The 19,769-nt window shown below is 49.0% G+C and overlaps 1 protein-coding gene across 3 annotated transcripts in view; it reads right to left on the reverse strand.

Annotated features, from left to right (window-relative positions):
• PGAP1 (post-GPI attachment to proteins inositol deacylase 1) overlaps window positions 1–19,769 on the reverse strand; it is a 1,346,394-nt gene that overhangs the window by 125,408 nt on the left and 1,201,217 nt on the right. For all 3 annotated transcript variants that reach the window (XM_063934105.1, XM_063934104.1, XM_063934106.1), the window contains one exon: window positions 17,163–17,213. In XM_063934105.1, the coding sequence (XP_063790175.1) occupies window positions 17,163–17,213 (51 nt within the window). The remainder of the gene's footprint in view (window positions 1–17,162; window positions 17,214–19,769) is intronic.

The raw sequence follows: 19,769 nt of genomic DNA on the forward strand, positions 1-19,769 counted from the left end.
TGCACATCCAAGCTGATGCAATAGCGGGTCTCAATATAATGCCAGTGTGTGTGTATATAGCTTTTAGGGTACTTTCCTGCTTTCTATCAGCAGGTTCTTTTAGGGCGGCCGTATCCGGAGACGGTAGTGCCACCTTCTTTGATAAGCGTGTCAGCGCTTTATCTACCCTAGGGGGTGTTTCCCAGCGTGACTTATCCTCTGGCGGGAAAGGGTACGCAGCCATTAACAGTTTAGAAATGATCAATTTCTTATTTGGGGAAGTCCACGCTTCCTCACACACCTCATTTAATTCGTGAGATGCAGGAAAAACTACTGGTAGTTTTTTTCTCACCAAACATAATACCCTTTTTTGTGGTACCTGGGGTATCATCAGAAATGTGTAATACATTTTTCATAGCCTCAATCATATAACGGGTGGATCCATTGGAGGGTACACTCGTCTCATCATCGTCGACACTGGAGTCGGTATCCGTGTCGACATCTGTATCTGTCATCTGAGGTAGCGGGCGTTTTATAGCCCCTGATGACATTTGAGACGCTTGGACAGGCACAAGCTGAGTAGCCGGCTGTCCTATGTCGTCAAACCTTTTATGTAAGGAGCTGACACTGTCACGTAATTCCTTCCATAAGTCCATCCACACTGGTGTCGACCCCGCAGGGGGTGACATCACATTCACAGGCATTTGCTCCGCCTCCACATCATTATCCTCATCATACATGTCGACACAGCAGTACCGACACACAGCAGACACACAGGGAATGCTCTTACAGAGGACAGGACCCCACAAAGCCCTTTGGGGAGACAGAGGGAGAGTATGCCAGCACACACCAGGGCGCTATATAACACAGGGATATCACTATACAGAGTGTTTTCCCCTATAGCTGCCTATAATATATATATATTGCGCCTAAATTGTGCCCCCCCTCTCTTTTTTACCCTTTCTGTAGTGCAGGACTGCAGGGGAGAGCCAGGGAGCTTCCTTCCAGCGGAGCTGTGAGGGAAAAATGGCGCCAGTGTGCTGAGGGAGTTGGCTCCGCCCCTTTTTCGGCAGGCTTTCTCCCACTATTTTATCGTTTCTGGCAGGGGTTAATATACACCTATATGGCCTCTGGGGCTATATATGGTGTTAGTTTTGCCAGCCAAGGTGTTACTATTGCTGCTCAGGGCGCCCCCCCCAGCGCCCTGCAACCATCAGTGACCGCAGTGTGTGGTGTGCATGAGGAGCAATGGCGCACAGCTGCAGTGCTGTGCGCTACCTTGGAGAAGACAGAAGTCTTCAGCCGCCGATTTTCCGGACCACTTTCTTGTTTCTGGCTCTGTAAGGGGGACGGCGGCGCGGCTCTGGGAACGGACGACGAGGTCGGGTCCTGTGTTCGATCCCTCTGGAGCTAATGGTGTCCAGTAGCCTAAGAAGCCCAAGCTACCACCACTTAGGTAGGTTCGCTTCTTCTCCCCTTAGTCCCTCGTTGCAGTGAGCCTGTTGCCAGCAGGTCTCACTGAAAATAAAAAACCTAAACTATACTTTCTTCTAGGAGCTCAGGAGAGCCCCTAGTGTGCATCCAGCTCAGCCGGGCACAGAAATCTAACTGAGGCTTGGAGGAGGGTCATAGGGGGAGGAGCCAGTGCACACCAGATAGTCCTAAATCTTTCTATAGAGTGCCCAGTCTCCTGCGGAGCCCGTCTATTCCCCATGGTCCTTACGGAGTCCCCAGCATCCACTAGGACGTCAGAGAAATAATAATTTATTCATAGAACTAGGGAGGCACATTTGCTGCAGAACCTTCTGCTGGTCACATGACTGACAACTGGCAGAGGTGCGAGGCACTGACCGTGGTGTCCTTCTGGCTGATGATGTGGCACTAGAAGAGGGAGAACTGCTGGCAGATATCGCCATTAAAGATGCATTCTTCAGCGCTGCTGGGCTTCCTGTCGGTCAGGGCTGGCTGGCGGGGGGAGGAAGATCAGCCGGTGCAGCCCCTGGCCTCTTCCTTGGGCTCCAGAAGCTCCTTGTCCTTAAATGGCTTGCCGGTGGAGGGATTGGATCTTCTACCCGGTCATTGGGGCAGTGCAGGGTGCGAGCGACACAGGAGGGGGAGGCAGCGGGAGGCCCTGAACATGCGGCTTCAATACCGGGTGAGCAGGAAGAGGCGTCTCACTTTCCTTACAGTGAGCGCAGTGCACATCCTGTCAAATACTTCATTTTTAGTCTGCACTCTGAAGCACCCTCCAAGTGCCGGCGCCCATAGGCAGCTGCCTAATGGTGGCACCAGCCCTGTCTGGTAGACGTCCATGTCCACTGGGCTTTCCATTATCCTATATGTCTGTTTTAAAATGTGCTTTTACTGTGTGTTTTTATAGTGTATATTAAATCCTTTTAAAACTTTATCACACTATGCGGTATATATATATATATATATATATATATATATATAAAACTGGTATGGTCGGCACTCTTTTGTTTTGTGTCACTTGCATATAGCCTTGAGAAAAGCGCCCTGCTTGGCGCTGAAACGTTGGCGCAGATATGCCACTGATTTGATTTTTTTGCACAATATACTTACTTTTCATCAAGTCCTTGGAGTGCCGCCTGTTCTTTCCATATTGAGAGTGGATGGATTAATACCCCTCTCTAGAAGAACGTCACCTCTGCATATATATATATATATATATATATATATATATATATATATATATATTTTTTTTTTTCTCTCCATATAATCGTTTGGAGCCTAGAAGTGGATTTCTCAAATTAAGAGCTTCTGACACACCGCTATTTGCTTTGGAATATTCCTTATGCTCCTTACCTCATTTCTTTTGATGATACATTTTAGGTAACAGTAATACCACAGAGGGGTGCGATCAACTGGATAATTGGTTGTGAAAGATCATTCACCATCTTTTAACCCTATCCTTTCTATTATCTCTGCTGTAATCACCTCATTTAACTTTGGGGTAACACTAAAGGTAATTGTATTACCAAAAGGAGTGAAGAGGTTTTTCTCCACATCCCCTTATAAAACCTACTATATGTAACAATCTACACTATGATTTGTTTTTGTATTCTTTATTAAGGGGCATTTTTTCTTGTATAAGTATTCTAGGGAGGGGGCGGCGACTGAATGATGGGGCTAGGCTGAGAGACACGAGGGGTAGGGTAGGGACAATGGACAGAAAACACAGGAGATGAGGGGAAGGCTGTGAAAAACAGAGGGGAAGGGTGTGAGAGACAGAGTGGGAGGCTGATAAGTCACAACAGGTGAGGCACAGAATGAATGGGGAAGGCTGAGAGACACTGAGTGAATGGAAGGACAGGCTGAGAGACACAGAATTTAAAGAGGCAGGCTAAGAGTAAAAGATTTAAAGGGGCCAGGCCGAGAGTAGCATCGGGGAGATGACCGTGTGGCTGAGAGATGCAGGGGGGAGATGACCGTGTGGCTGAGAGATGCAGGCAGGAGATGACGGTATGGCTGAGAGATGCACGCAGAAGAAGACAGTGTGGCTGAGAGATGCACACGGAAGAAGACGGTGTGGCTGAGAGATGCACGCGGAAGAAGACGGTGTGGCTGAGAGATGCACGCGGAAGAAGACAGTGTGGCTTAGAGTAGCAGGGGGAGATAACGGTGTGGCTGAGAGTAGTGGAGGGAGATGTCAGTGTCTCTGAGAGTAGTGGAAATGATGGTATGGCTGAGAGATGCAGTGGGAGATGATGGTGTGGCTGGGAGAAGCAGGGGAGATGATGATGTGGCTGGAAGATGCAAGGGGGAAGATGATGGTGTGGCTGAGAGATACAGGAGGGACAATGATGGTGTGGCAGGGGGTACAAACAGGCATCTTCCGTACCAGATGATTTCCGACATGAATAGTGAATACCGACTGAAGACGCTGTCTGACTAGGGAGGATGCATCTATTCAGAGGTTACCCATTGTGAGAAACCACTATATGGGTGCATTTGGAATGGAAAGGAATGTTCCCAGAGTGACGAGACATGGTTGGCGTGTCCTGTAGACATGCATTAATTTTCATTGGCCGTGCCCCTTAAGGCATGTGGCCAGAGTACCACTAATACATTTTTTCTACTTGCACCATTCCCTGCCAGGACCCTGTACCTTGTGCTGTAGATATTGGCAGCCACTGGAGAAGTGCAAAAACGCAGCCCCCTCACTTCCTTAAGGCCACCTGGCAGTTACAGAAAGGAGCAAGAATTGGGAAAATAGAGGGTCACGATGGTCCAATCATCGATGGTTCAAAGACATTGATGTTTGTATCGATGTTTATTAAAAAAAGTTGTTTTTTAAATATAAAAACATATTGGATATGTTTTAAATGGAATGTGGTTAAGATGCCAGCTGTTGGGATCCAGGCAGTCGAAATACCAATGCTGGAATACCGACACCCTTTAAAAACCAGATGCCAGAACGTCAAAAGGGCCAGGAGACTGAAGCCGGAATTCCGATAGCCCGCATCCTGACCATAAGTATGGCCGGCAGGTTAGGTTTAGGGCTGGGGGGGGGGGGGGGGGCAAGGTGCCAGTCGGGGGGTTGGGGTTAGGTTGCAGGGGGGGGGTAAAGATAAGGTTGCGGGGAGGTAGGGTTAGGCACCCTCAGGGGAAGTTAAAGTCAGGCTCCGGGGGAGGTAGGGTTAGATTTATGCAGCGAGGATGGGGGGTAAGGTTTAGGCACCTCCGGTGGGTGGTAAGGGTCAGGCACTAAGGGGGGAAGTTAGGGTTAGGCTGCAGGAACAAAGGGTTAAGGGATAGGGGAGAGGGAAAAACAGCCCACACTCACCCCTGCTGGTCTTTCACTCTTCGGTATTATGACCGCCGTGATCCCGTAAGCCATCATTTCATGCTGAACCCATTTTAAATAAATATTATTAACCTAATTCAACCATAAAAAACACCAATTTCTGAGGAACAATTTTAGTGAGTTAAGTGGTTAAAACAGGTTTTTGGATAAGAGTGGCATAATCAGGTGGTGTGCCAAAGCCACAGTAAGATTATAAAAATGTTATTTGTCAGCTTTCAGGCTATTTTCTATTAAATAACCCCTCATCTGCCTTTCTCTATCGTCCTAAGTGGATGCTGGGGTTCCTGAAAGGACCATGGGGAATAGCGGCTCCGCAGGAGACAGGGCACAAAAAAGTAAAGCTTTACTAGGTCAGGTGGTGTGCACTGGCTCCTCCCCCTATGACCCTCCTCCAGACTCCAGTTAGATTTTGTGCCCGAACGAGAAGGGTGCAATCTAGGTGGCTCTCCTAAAGAGCTGCTTAGAGAAAGTTTAGTTTAGGTTTTTTTCTTTACAGTGAGTCCTGCTGGCAACAGGATCACTGCAACGTGGGACTTAGGGGGAAAGTAGTAAACTCACCTGCATGCAGAGTGGATTTGCTGCTTGGCTACTGGACACCATTAGCTCCAGAGGGATCGAACACAGGCCCAGCCGTGGAGTCCGGTCCCGGAGCCGCGCCGCCGACCCCCTTGCAGATGCTGAAGCGTGAAGAGGTCCGGAAACCGGCGGCTGAAGACTCCTCAGTCTTCATAAGGTAGCGCACAGCACTGCAGCTGTGCGCCATTTTCCTCTCAGCACACTTCACTGGGCAGTCACTGAGGGTGCAGAGCGCTGGGGGGGGGCGCTCTGAGAGGCAAATATAAACCTTATACAAGGCTAAAAATACCTCACATATAGCCCATAGGGGCTATATGGAGATATTTAACCCCTGCCTGACTGGAAAAATAGCGGGAGAAGAACCCGCCGAAAAAGGGGCGGGGCCTATCTCCTCAGCACACGGCGCCATTTTCTGTCACAGCTCCGCTGGTCAGAACGGCTCCCAGGTCTCTCCCCTGCACTGCACTACAGAAACAGGGTAAAACAGAGAGGGGGGGCACATTAATGGCTATATATATATATATATTAAAGCAGCTATAAGGGAGCACTTAATATAAGGATATCCCTTGTATATATAGCGCTTTGTGGTGTGTGCTGGCAGACTCTCCCTCTGTCTCCCCAAAAGGGCTAGTGGGTCCTGTCTTCATTAGAGCATTCCCTGTGAGTTTGCGGTGTGTGTCGGTACGTGGTGTCGACATGTATGAGGACGATATTGGTGTGGAGGCGGAGCAATTGCCAAATATGCAGATGTCACCCCCCAGGGGGTCGACACCAGAATGGATGCCTTTATTTGTGGAATTACGTGATGGTTTATCTTCCCTTAAACAGTCAGTTGAGGACATGAGGCGGCCGGACAATCAATTAATGCCTGTCCAGGCGCCTCAAACACCGTCAGGGGCTGTAAAACGCCCTTTGCCTCAGTCGGTCGACACAGACCCAGACACGGGCACTGATTCCAGTGACGACGGTAGAAATTCAAACGTATTTTCCAGTAGGGCCACACGTTATATGATTTTGGCAATGAAGGAGACGTTACATTTAGCTGATACTACAGATACCGTAAAACAGGGTATTATGTATGGTGTGAAAAAACTACAAACAGTTTTTCCTGAATCAGAAGAATTAAATGACGTGTGTGATGAAGCGTGGGTTGCTCCTGATAAAAAGTTGATAATTTCAAAAAAGTTATTGGCATTATACCCTTTCCCGCCAGAGGTTAGGGCGCGCTGGGAAACACCCCCTAAGGTGGACAAGGCGCTCACACGCTTATCCAAACAAGTGGCGTTACCCTCTCCTGAGACGGCCGCACTTAAGGATCCATCAGATAGAAAGATGGAAGTTATTCAAAAGAATATATACACACATGCAGGTGTTATACTACGACCAGCTATAGCAACTGCCTGGATGTGCAGTGCTGGAGTAGTTTGGTCAGAATCCCTGATTGAAAATATTGATACCCTAGATAGGGACAATGTTTTACTGTCGTTAGAACAAATAAAGGATGCATTTATCTATATGCGTGATGCACAGAGGGATATTTGCACACTGGCATCTCGGGTGAGTGCTATGTCCATTTCAGCCAGAAGAGCCTTATGGACACGACAGTGGACAGGCGATGCGGATTCAAAACGTCACATGGAGGTTTTGCCGTATAAAGGGGAGGAGTTATTTGGAGTTGGTCTATCAGACTTGGTGGCCACGGCTACTGCCGGGAAATCCACTTTTTTACCTCAAGTCACTCCCCAACAGAGAAAGGCACCGACCTTTCAACCGCAGCCTTTTCGCTCCTACAAAAATAAGAGAGCAAAGGGCTTGTCGTACCTGCCACGAGGCAGAGGAAGAGGGAAGAGACACCAACAGGCAGCTCCTTCCCAGGAACAGAAGCCCTCCCCGGCTCCTGCAAAAACCTCAGCATGACGCTGGGGCCTCTCAAGCGGACTCGGGGACAGTGGGGGGCCGTCTCAAAAATTACAGCGCGCAGTGGGCTCACTCGCAGGTAGACCCCTGGATCCTGCAGATAATATCTCAGGGGTACAGGTTGGAATTAGAGACGGATCCTCCTCATCGTTTCCTGAAGTCTGCCTTACCAACCGTCTCTTCCGAAAGGGAGAGGGTGTTGGAAGCCATTCACAAGCTGTACGCTCAGCAGGTGATAGTCAAAGTACCCCTATTACAACAAGGAAAGGGGTATTATTCCACTCTATTTGTGGTACCAAAGCCGGATGGCTCGGTAAGGCCTATTCTAAATCTGAAGTCCTTGAACCTCTACATAAAAAAGTTCAAGTTCAAGATGGAGTCACTCAGAGCAGTGATAGCGAACCTGGAAGAAGGGGACTTTATGGTATCCTTGGACATCAAGGATGCGTATCTACACGTTCCGATTTACCCCGCACACCAGGGGTACCTCAGGTTCATTGTTCAAAACTGTCACTATCAGTTTCAGACGCTGCCGTTCGGATTGTCCACGGCGCCTCGGGTCTTTACCAAGGTAATGGCCGAGATGATGATTCTTCTTCGAAGAAAAGGCGTATTAGTTATCCCATACTTGGACGATCTCCTAATAAGGGCAAGGTCCAGAGAACAGCTGGAGACAGCTTTAGCACTATCTCAAGAGGTGCTAAGACAACACGGGTGGATTCTGAATATTCCAAAATCCCATTTAATCCCGACAACTCGTCTGCTGTTCCTAGGAATGATTCTGGACACGGTTCAGAAAAAGGTTTTCCTTCCAGAGGAAAAAGCCAAGGAGTTATCCGATCTGGTCAGGAACCTCCTAAAACCAGGAAAAGTGTCAGTACATCAATGCACAAGAGTCCTGGGAAAAATGGTGGCTTCTTACGAAGCAATTCCATTCGGCAGATTCCATGCAAGAATATTCCAAAGGGATCTGTTGGACAAATGGTCAGGGTCGCATCTGCAGATGCACCTGCGAATAACCCTGTCACCAAAGACAAGGGTGTCACTTCTGTGGTGGTTGCAGAAGGCTCACCTATTAGAAGGCCGCAGATTCGGCATTCAGGATTGGATCCTGGTGACCACGGACGCCAGCCTGAGAGGCTGGGGAGCAGTCACACAAGGAAGAAACTTCCAGGGAGTATGGACGAGTCTGGAAAAGTCTCTTCACATAAACATTCTGGAACTAAGAGCAATCTACAATGCTCTAAGCCAGGCGGAACTTCTCCTGCAAGGAAAGCCGGTGTTGATTCAGTCGGACAACATCACGGCGGTCGCCCATGTAAACAGGCAGGGCGGCACAAGAAGCAGGAGTGCAATGGCAGAAGCTGCCAAGATTCTTCGCTGGGCGGAGAATCACGTGATAGCACTGTCAGCAGTGTTCATCCCGGGCGTGGACAACTGGGAAGCAGACTTCCTCAGCAGACACGATCTTCATCCGGGAGAGTGGGGTCTACATCCAGAAGTCTTCAACATGTTAATAGACCGTTGGGAAAGACCAATTGTAGACATGATGGCGTCTCGCCTCAACAAGAAACTGGACAAATATTGCGCCAGGTCAAGAGATCCACAGGCAATAGCTGTGGACGCACTGGTAACTCCTTGGGTGTACCAGTCAGTGTATGTGTTTCCTCCTCTGCCGCTCATACCAAAGGTATTGAAGATCATACGGCAAAGAAGAGTAAGAACAATACTAGTGGTTCCGGATTGGCCGAGAAGGACTTGGTATCCGGAACTTCAAGAGATGCTCACGGACGAACCGTGGCCTCTACCTCTGAGAAGGGACCTGCTACAGCAGGGTCCCTGTCTTTTTCAAGACTTACCGCGGCTGCGTTTGACGGCATGGCGGTTGAACGCCAGATCCTAAAAGGGAAAGGCATTCCAGAAGAAGTCATTCCTACCTTGATTAAGGCACGGAAGGAAGTCACCGTGAAACATTATCACCGCATTTGGCGAAAATATGTAGCGTGGTGCGAGGATCGGAGGGTTCCGACGGAGGAATTCCAACTGGGTTGTTTCCTACATTTCCTGCAATCAGGATTATCTATGGGTCTCAAATTGGGATCCATTAAGGTTCAAATTTCGGCCCTGTCAATATTCTTCCAAAAAGAATTGGCCTCTGTCCCTGAGGTCCAGACTTTTGTCAAGGGAGTACTGCATATACAGCCTCCTGTGGTGCCTCCGGTGGCACCGTGGGATCTAAATGTAGTTTTAGATTTCCTCAAATCCCATTGGTTTGAACCATTGAAAAAGGTGGATTTGAAATATCTCACATTGAAAGTGACTATGTTACTAGCCCTGGCCTCTGCCAGGAGAGTATCTGAATTGGCGGCTTTATCTTATAAAAGTCCTTATCTAATCTTCCATTCGGATAGGGCAGAACTGCGGACTCGTCCGCATTTTCTCCCTAAAGTGGTATCAGCATTTCATCTGAACCAACCTATTGTGGTGCCTGCGGCCACTAGCGACTTGGAGGACTCCAAGTTGTTGGACGTTGTCAGAGCCTTAAAAATATACATTGCAAGGACGGCTGGAGTCAGAAAATCTGACTCGCTGTTTATATTGTATGCACCCAACAAGTTGGGCGCACCTGCTTCTAAGCAGTCGATTGCTCGTTGGATTTGTAACACAATTCAACTTGCACATTCTGTGGCAGGCCTGCCACAGCCTAAAACTGTAAAAGCCCACTCCACAAGGAAGGTGGGCTCATCTTGGGCGGCTGCCCGAGGGGTCTCGGCATTACAACTCTGCCGAGCAGCTACGTGGTCGGGGGAGAACACGTTTGTAAAATTTTACAAATTTGATACCCTGGCAAAGGAGGACCTGGAGTTCTCTCATTCGGTGCTGCAGAGTCATCCGCACTCTCCCGCCCGTTTGGGAGCTTTGGTATAATCCCCATGGTCCTTTCAGGAACCCCAGCATCCACTTAGGACGATAGAGAAAATAAGAATTTACTTACCGATAATTCTCTTTCTCGGAGTCCGTAGTGGATGCTGGGCGCCCATCCCAAGTGCGGATTATCTGCAATACTTGTACATAGTTATTGTTAACTAATTCGGGTTATTGTTAAGGAGCCATCTTTAAGAGGCCCTTTCTGTTGTCATACTGTTAACTGGGTTTAGATCACAAGTTGTACGGTGTGATTGGTGTGGCTGGTATGAGTCTTACCCGGGATTCAAAATGCCTCCCTTATTGTGTATGCTCGTCCGGGCACAGTACCTAACTGGAGTCTGGAGGAGGGTCATAGGGGGAGGAGCCAGTGCACACCACCTGACCTAGTAAAGCTTTACTTTTTTGTGCCCTGTCTCCTGCGGAGCCGCTATTCCCCATGGTCCTTTCAGGAACCCCAGCATCCACTACGGACTCCGAGAAATAGAATTATCGGTAAGTAAATTCTTATTTTAAATGACTCACACCCTGATTTGCCAGTCCAGAGACCCCTTTATATGCCAGCCTCAGTGTCCCTCAACCTTTATACAGTATGCCATCCTCCGAGCCCGCCCCCTCAGTCAATGCCCCTTTATCTGACAGCATCAGAGGATTACATGTTTCCGTTTGATGTGCTCATGACTCCATAGCAGACATTTTAAAGGAAAATACTGAAATGCTAAAAGCAGCTTTAAATGAAACACAGAAAATGTAAAATCAGTAAGGTTGAACTAAATTAGTATAAGGCAGCAGTAACCAAGTGAGTGGAGAGGGCAGGAGAGAGGATGGAAGGAAACAGTTGTGGCAGAGAAAAACCTTAAAATAAGAATTTACTTACCGATAATTCTATTTCTCGTAGTCCGTAGTGGATGCTGGGAACTCCGTAAGGACCATGGGGAATAGCGGCTCCGCAGGAGACTGGGCACAAAAGTAAAGCTTTAGGACTACCTGGTGTGCACTGGCTCCTCCCCCTATGACCCTCCTCCAAGCCTCAGTTAGGATACTGTGCCCGGACGAGCGTACACAATAAGGAAGGATTTATGAATCCCGGGTAAGACTGATACCAGCCACACCAATCACACCGTACAACTTGTGATCTGAACCCAGTTAACAGCATGATAACAGAGGAGCCTCTGGATAGATGGCTCACAACAATAACCCGATTTAGTTAACAATAACTATGTACAAGTATTGCAGACAATCCGCACTTGGGATGGGCGCCCAGCATCCACTACGGACTACGAGAAATAGAATTATCGGTAAGTAAATTCTTATTTTCTCTGACGTCCTAGTGGATGCTGGGAACTCCGTAAGGACCATGGGGATTATACCAAAGCTCCCAAACGGGCGGGAGAGTGCGGATGACTCTGCAGCACCGAATGAGAGAACTCCAGGTCCTCCTCAGCCAGGGTATCAAATTTGTAGAATTTAGCAAACGTGTTTTCCCCTGACCAAGTAGCTGCTCGGCAAAGTTGTAAAGCCGAGACCCCTCGGGCAGCCGCCCAAGATGAGCCCACCTTCCTTGTGGAATGGGCTTTTACAGATTTTGGCTGTGGCAGGCCTGCCACAGAATGTGCAAGCTGAATTGTATTACAAATCCAACGAGCAATAGTCTGCTTAGAAGCAGGAGCACCCAGCTTGTTGGGTGCATACAGGATAAACAGCGAGTCAGATTTTCTGACTCCAGCCGTCCTGTAAACATATATTTTCAAGGCCCTGACTACGTCCAACAACTTGGAGTCCTCCAAGTCACTAGTAGCCGCAGGTACCACAATAGGTTGGTTCAGATGAAACACTGAAACCACCTTAGGGAGAAAATGAGGACGAGTCCTCAATTCCGCCCTGTCTGAATGGAAGATCAGATAAGGGCTTTTACAGGATAAAGCCCGCCAATTCTGACACGCGCCTGGCCGAGGCTAGGGCCAACAACATGACCACTTTTCATGTGAGATATTTTAACTCCACAGATTCAAGTGGTTCAAACCAATGTGACTTTAGGAACCCCAAAACTACATTGAGATCCCAAGGTGCCACTGGAGGCACAAAAGGAGGCTGTATATGCAGTACCCCTTTTACAAACGTCTGAACTTCAGGAACTGAAGCTAGTTCTTTCTGGAAGAAAATTGACAGGGCCGAAATTTGAACCTTAATGGACCCCAATTTTAGGCCCATAGACACTCCTGTTTACAGGAAATGCAGGAATCGACCTAGTTGAAATTCCTCCATCGGGGCCTTACTGGCCTCGCACCACGCAACATATTTTCGCCAAATGCGGTGATAATGCTTTGCGGTTACATCCTTCCTGGCTTGATCAGGGTAGGGATGACTTCATCCGGAATGCCTTTTTCCTTCAGGATCCGGCGTTCAACCGCCCTGCCGTCAAACGCAGCCGCGGTAAGTCTTGGAATAGACAGGGTCCTTGCTGGAGCAGGTCCCTTCTTAGAGGTAGAGGCCACGGGTCCTCCGTGAGCATCTCTTGAAGTTCCGGGTACCAAGTCCTTCTTGGCCAATCCGGAGCCACGAGTATAGTTCTTACTCCCCTCCGTCTTATAATTCTCAGTACTTTTGGTATGAGAGGAAGAGGAGGGAACACATACACTGACTGGTACACCCACGGTGTTACCAGAGCGTCCACAGCTATTGCCTGAGGGTCCCTTGACCTGGCGCAATACCTGTCCAATTTTTTGTTTAGGCGGGACGCCATCATGTCCACCTTTGGTTTTTCCCAACGGTTTACAATCATGTGGAAGACTTCTGGGTGAAGTCCCCACTCTCCCGGGTGGAGGTCGTGCCTGCTGAGGAAGTCTGCTTCCCAGTTGTCCACTCCCGGAATGAACACTGCTGACAATGCTATCACATGATTTTCCGCCCAGCGAAAAATCCTTGCAGCTTCTGCCATTGCCCTCCTGCTTCTTGTGCCGCCCTGTCTGTTTACGTGGGCGACTGCCGTGATGTTGTCCGACTGGATCAGCACCGGCTGACCTTGAAGCAGAGGTCTTGCTTGGCTTAGGGCATTGTAAATGGCCCTTAGCTCCAAAATATTTATGTGAAGTGATGTCTCCATGCTTGACCACAAGCCCTGGAAATTTCTTCCCTGTGTGACTGCTCCCCAGCCTCGCAGGCTGGCATCCGTGGTCACCAGGACCCAGTCCTGAATGCCGAATCTGCGGCCCTCTAGAAGATGAGCACTCTGCAACCACCACAGGAGAGACACCCTTGTCTTTGGTGACAGGGTTATCCGCTGATGCATCTGAAGATGCGATCCGGACCATTTGTCCAGCAGGTCCCACTGGAAAGTTCTTGCGTGGAATCTGCCGAATGGAATTGCTTCGTAGGAAGCCACCATTTTTCCCAGGACCCTTGTGCACTGATGCACTGACACTTGGCCTGGTTTTAGGAGGTTTCTGACTAGTTCGGATAACTCCCTGGCTTTCTCCTCCGGTAGAAACACCTTTTTCTGGACTGTGTCCAGGATCATCCCTAGGAATAGAAGACGTGTCGTCGGGATCAGCTGCGATTTTGGAATATTGAGAATCCAACCGTGCTGCCGCAACACTACTTGAGATAGTGCTACCCCGACTACTAACTGTTCCCTGGATCTTGCCCTTATCAGGAGATCGTCCAAGTAAGGGATAACTAAAACTCCCTTCCTTCGAAGGAGTATCATCATTTCGGCCATTACTTTGGTAAAGACCCGGGGTGCCGTGGACAAACCAAACGGCAGCGTCTGAAACTGATAGTGACAGTTCTGTACCACAAACCTGAGGTACCCTTGGTGAGAAGGGTAAATTGGGACATGGAGATAAGCATCCTTGATGTCCAGAGACACCATATAATCCCCTTCTTCCAGGTTCGCAATCACCGCTCTGAGTGACTCCATCTTGAATTTGAACCTTTGTATGTAAGTGTTCAAGGATTTCAGATTTAAAATAAGTCTCACCGAGCCGTCCGGCTTCGGTACCACAAACAGCGTGGAATAATACCCCTTTCCCTGTTGTAGGAGGGGTACCTTGATTATCACCTGCTGGGAATACAGCTTGTGAATGGCTTCTGCTGCAGCCTTTTTCCTCTCCCTCTGCCACGGGGCAGAAATGAGGAGTCTTTTGCCCGCTTGCCCTTATGGGGCCTAAAGGACTGCGCCTGATAATACGGCGTCTTCTTATGTTGAGAGGCTACCTGGGGTAAAAATGTGGATTTCCCAGCCGTTGCCGTGGCCACCAGGTCTGTTAGACCTACCCCAAATAACTCCTCCCTTTTATAAGGCGATACTTCCATATGCCTTTTGGAATCAGCATCACCTGACCACTGTCTTGTCCATAACCCTCTTCTGGCAGAAATGGACAGCGCACTTACTCTTGATGCCAGTCGGCAAATATCCCTCTGTGCATCATATATAGAAATGCATCTTTTAAATGCTCTATAGTCAGTAATATACTGTCCCTATCTAGGGTATCAATATTGTCAGTCAGGGAATCCGACCAAGCCACCCCAGCACTGCACATCCAGGCTGAGGCGATTGCTGGTCGCAGTATCACACCCGTGTGAGTGTATATACATTTTTAGGATATTTTCCTGCTTTCTGTCAGCAGGTTCCTTAAGGGCGGCCGTATCCGGGGACGGTAGTGCCACCTGTTTAGACAAGCGTGTGAGCGCTTTATCCACCCTAGGGGGTGTTTCCCAACGTGCCCTATCCTCTGGCGGGAAGGGGTATGATGCTAATAACTTTTTAGGAATTAACAGTTTTTATCGGGGGAAACCCACGCATCATCACACACTTCATTTAATTCCTCAGATGCAGGAAAAACTACAGGCAGTTTTTTCTCACCCAACATAGGCCCTCATTCCGAGTTGTTCGCTTGGTAAAAATCTTCGCATCGCAGCGATTTTCCGCTTAATGCGCATGCGCAATGTCCGCATTGCGACTGCGCCAAGTAAATTTGCTATGCAGTTAGGAATTTTACTCACGGCTTTTTCATCGGTCTGGCGATCGTAATGTGATTGACAGGAAATGGGTGTTACTGGGCGGAAACAGGCCGTTTTATGGGCGTGTGGGAAAAAACGCTACCGTTTCCGGAAAAAACGCAGGAGTGGCTGGAGAAACGGAGGAGTGTCTGGGCGAACGCTGGGTGTGTTTGTGACGTCAAACCAGGAACGACAAGCACTGAACTGATCGCAGATGCCGAGTAAGTCTGAAGCTACTCAGAAACTGCTACGAGGTGTGTAATCGCAATATTGCGAATACATCGTTCGCAATTTTAAGATGCTAAGATTCACTCCCAGTAGGCGGCGGCTTAGCATGAGCAAATCTGCTAAAATCCGCTTGCGAGCGAACAACTCGGAATGACCTCCATAATACCCTTTTTAGTGGTACTGGTATTATCAGAAATATGTAAAACATTTTCCATAGCCTCAATCATGTAACGTGTGGCCCTACTGGAAGTCACATTCGTCTCTTAATCGTCGACACTGGAGTCAGTATCCGTGTCGGCGTCTGTATCTGCCATCTGAGTTAACGGGCGTTTTAGAGCCCCTAATGGCTTTTGAGACACCTGGACAGGCACAGGCTGAGTAGCCGGCTGTCTCATGTCATCAATCTTTTGTAAAGAGCTGACACTGTCACGTAATTCCTTCCATAAGCTCAGCCACTCAGGTGTCGACTCCCTAGGGGGTGACATCTCCATTACAGGCAATTGCTCCGCCTCCACACCATTTTCCTCCTCATACATGTCGACACAATCGTACCGACACACAGCACACACACACAGGGAATGCTCTGATAGAGGACAGGACCCCACTAGCCCTTTGGGGAAACAGAGGGAGAGTATGCCAGCACACACCAGAGCGCTATATATATACAGGGATAACCTTATAGAAGTGTTTTTCCCCTTATAGCTGCTGTTTTATTAATACTGCGCCTAATTAGTGCCCCCCTCTCTTTTTTAACCCCTTACTGTAGTGTAGTAACTGCAGGGGAGAGCCAGGGAGCTTCCCTCCAACTGAGCTGTGAGAGAAAATGGCGCCAGTGTGCTGAGGAGATAGGCTCCGCCCCTTTTTCGCTGACTTTTCTCCCGCATTTTTATGGATTCTGGCAGGGGTTAAAATACATCCATATAGCCCTGGGGGTTATATGTGATGTATGTTTGCCAGCCAAGGTGTTTTTATTGCTGCTCAGGGCGCCCCCCCCCCAGCGCCCTGCACCCTCAGTGACTGCAGTGTGAGGTGTGTATGAGGAGCAATGGCGCACAGCTGCAGTACTGTGCGCTACCTTGGTGAAGACTGATGTCTTCTGCCGCCGATTTTCCGGCCCTCTTCTTGCTTCTGGCTCTGTAAGGGGGCCGGCGGCGCGGCTCTGGGACCGGACTCCGAGGCTGGGCCTGTGTTCGGTCCCTCTGGAGCTAATGGTGTCCAGTAGCCAAGAAGCCCAAGCTGGCTGCAAGCAGGCAGGTTCGCTTCTTCTCCCCTTAGTCACTCGATGCAGTGAGCCTGTTGCCAGCAGGTCTCACTGAAAATAAAAAACCTATAACTAAACTTTCACTAAGAAGCTCAGGAGAGCCCCTAGTGTGCACCCTTCTCGGCCGGGCACAAAAATCTAACTGAGGCTTGGAGGAGGGTCATAGGGGGAGGAGCCAGTGCACACCAGGTAGTCCTAAAGCTTTACTTTTGTGCCCAGTCTCCTGCGGAGCCGCTATTCCCCATGGTCCTTACGGAGTTCCCAGCATCCACTAGGACGTCAGAGAAATAAGCATTTATAAATATAAGATACTGTATCTTGATATATTGAATTTACTTGTAAAAATGTAGATAATTCAGTATTGCATTATTATGGAAATGTGGTTTCTGAGCAAGCAGAACTTTCTGTTAAATCAAAGCAATAATATATAATTAATAATATACTTACGCCACATTCCGATGTTGGGTATCTCTTTAGAACAGATTGCAACTTCACAACCTGCAAATATACGTAGCATTAATTGAACTTCATTAATTCCAAATTGGTAGACAAAAATCTTTAAACAAAATATAAACTTCACAAGTTTGCAGGATTGACATTTCTTAAATTAATGACTCTTTATAGTAAGATGTAAAACACACTGGGGGAGATTAACTAAAGTGTGGTTTTACGAAACAGCAGGTTTTTATGTGGTTTGGTGTGAGGTTTGTAAACCATGTGATTTAATAAAGGCAAAACTGAACATCATAGTAGATGACTCAAAACTCCTAGTTGGGCGATGCTTCAGAAAAGTTGTGGGGCCTAGGGAAAAAGGGAGTGAACCTTGCATCACCCCCGTTTCCATCACTGTGTGTGTGTGTGTGTGTGTGTGTGTGTGTGTGTGTGTGTGTGTGTGTGTGCCCAGCACTCTCTGTGATGCTAGGCTGTTCCCAGGGTTTCTCTGCACTGTGAATAGACACTGTGAGCATGAAGACATCGTCTATTCATCTGCAGAGTGAGTCCACATGGATCGTAAAGTATGAAAAAGTTCAAAAAATTTAATAAAAAAACAAAAACCTCATGTCGACCAATAGTGGTCGACCTAGACAGTGTTGACCTAGAGACCTGATACCGTTGTGCACTCAGGTAGCAAATCTTCTCCAATTATTCTGTGGACATATTTCATTCCATCCAAACAAGGATATTCTGGTTTTGTCAGTCCGGATGACACTGCTCCATTGTTCTTCTGACCAATTAGCAGGGGTGTATCTAGGGATCCGGGCGCCCCTGGCAAAGTAAGGGGCAGGTGCCCCCACCCCACCCCCTACACACATTTGAAATAAGGTGTGAGTACTTTAAATGGGGCATGGTCTTGTGGAGGAAGGGCACATACACAATAGTACTTCCAATTCATATTACACTGCACAGTAGTGTCTCGTATTCACGTTACACCTTCCCTCGCCCCGTGGTGTAGTACGGCCGACCTGCGGTCGCCACGGGTTCTATTCCCACTCTATGGGTGTCGTGGACACCCACGAGTGGAAATAGTCCCTATTGGTCGGCATGCCGACCATCGGGACAGTGATCTGTCGGGCCGGTGGAGGAGGTCATGTGACTGTCGGTCAGCTGACCGGCGGTCACATGAATACCACCCCTCCCCCCTAACCTTAACCCACCTTTCCCACAACCTGACCCTAACCCGCCTTCCCCCCCAGCCTCTTCAGTGGTGCCTAACCCTAACCCACCCTTCCTAATCTCCCTCCCTGCAGCCTAACCCTAACCCTCCCACCCTCGCAGCCTAATCCTAACCCTCCCCCACTGCTTGCCAGTGGAGACTTTGGCACCAACTCGATCTGGATTATGGCATTCTGTATCGCTATCAATGTTGGGATGCCAGCAATAGCATTCCGAGCAGTTTCGGGATGCTGGCGTCAGCTTTCCGACCGCCAGGATGCCAAACACCCTAATGTCTCATATGTCACCCCTGCCTGAACTTCCTCCTTCCCTTACTTACCCCTTTGCACCTCTCATGCCCCCTTTTCCTCTTTAGCCCTGTAGTTTTCAGTCCCTCATTCCATCTCTCAGTCTCACCCCCCCCTCCCGAACCTCTCACTCCCTTCCTCTCTCAGCCATGTACCTCACTCCCTCCTTCCATCTCTCACATCACACCTGTACCTCCATCTCCCACACCTCTTCTTCACTCCCACCCTCCGTCTCCCCTTCACCTCGCTCCCACCTTCCATATCCCCTGCACCTCGCTCCCACCTTCCATTTCTCAAACCTCATCTTCACTCCCATCTTCCGTCTCCCCTGCACCTCGCTCCCACCTTCCACCTCCCCTGCACCTCGCTCCCACCTTCCATCTCTCACACCTCTTCTTCACTCCCACCTTCCATCTCCCCTGCACCTCGCTCCCACCTTCCATCTCCCCTGCACCTCGCTCCCACCTTCTATCTCCCCTGCACCTCGCTCCCACCTTCCATGTCTCACACCTGTACCTTGCTCCCACCTTCTATCCCCCACACCTGCACCTCACTCCCACCTTCCATGTCTCAGACCTGTACCTTGCTCCCAGATTCCATTTCCCCTGCACCTCACTCCCACTTTCCATCTCTCACACCTGCACCTTGCTCCCTCAGACAGATTATTTGCCCCTAGTACAGGGATCCCCCTTCCTCTCAGACACATTATCTCCCTTAACAGAGACTAGCCCCTTTCTCCCAATATAGAAGATTCCGCCATCCCCCTGAGACAGATCTCCCCCTATCCGCCAGTACAGCTCACACACAGAACCTTCTCCTGGTATGTGGTGTCCGCTCCATTGGCAGGTTAGGAATCACGGCGGACAGTGTCACAATGGGAGCCGGGAAGAGATGGTACCCGCACATTGTGACTGCATAGTGTGTATAATGTGTAATTAGTCAGCAAGTGCTGGCCAGGGCTGGTTCTATATTAAATATTTGTGCAGTGTCTGACTAGGCATGTGGGGGGTGCCCAACATCAGGGTGTGCCTGTGCACACATGCCACCCACCGTGTGCATGCCTATGCCCCCTCCCCCATAGCAGAGCAATTAG

This window comes from Pseudophryne corroboree, chromosome 7 (assembly GCF_028390025.1).
Source record: "Pseudophryne corroboree isolate aPseCor3 chromosome 7, aPseCor3.hap2, whole genome shotgun sequence".
NCBI lineage: Eukaryota > Metazoa > Chordata > Amphibia > Anura > Myobatrachidae > Pseudophryne > Pseudophryne corroboree.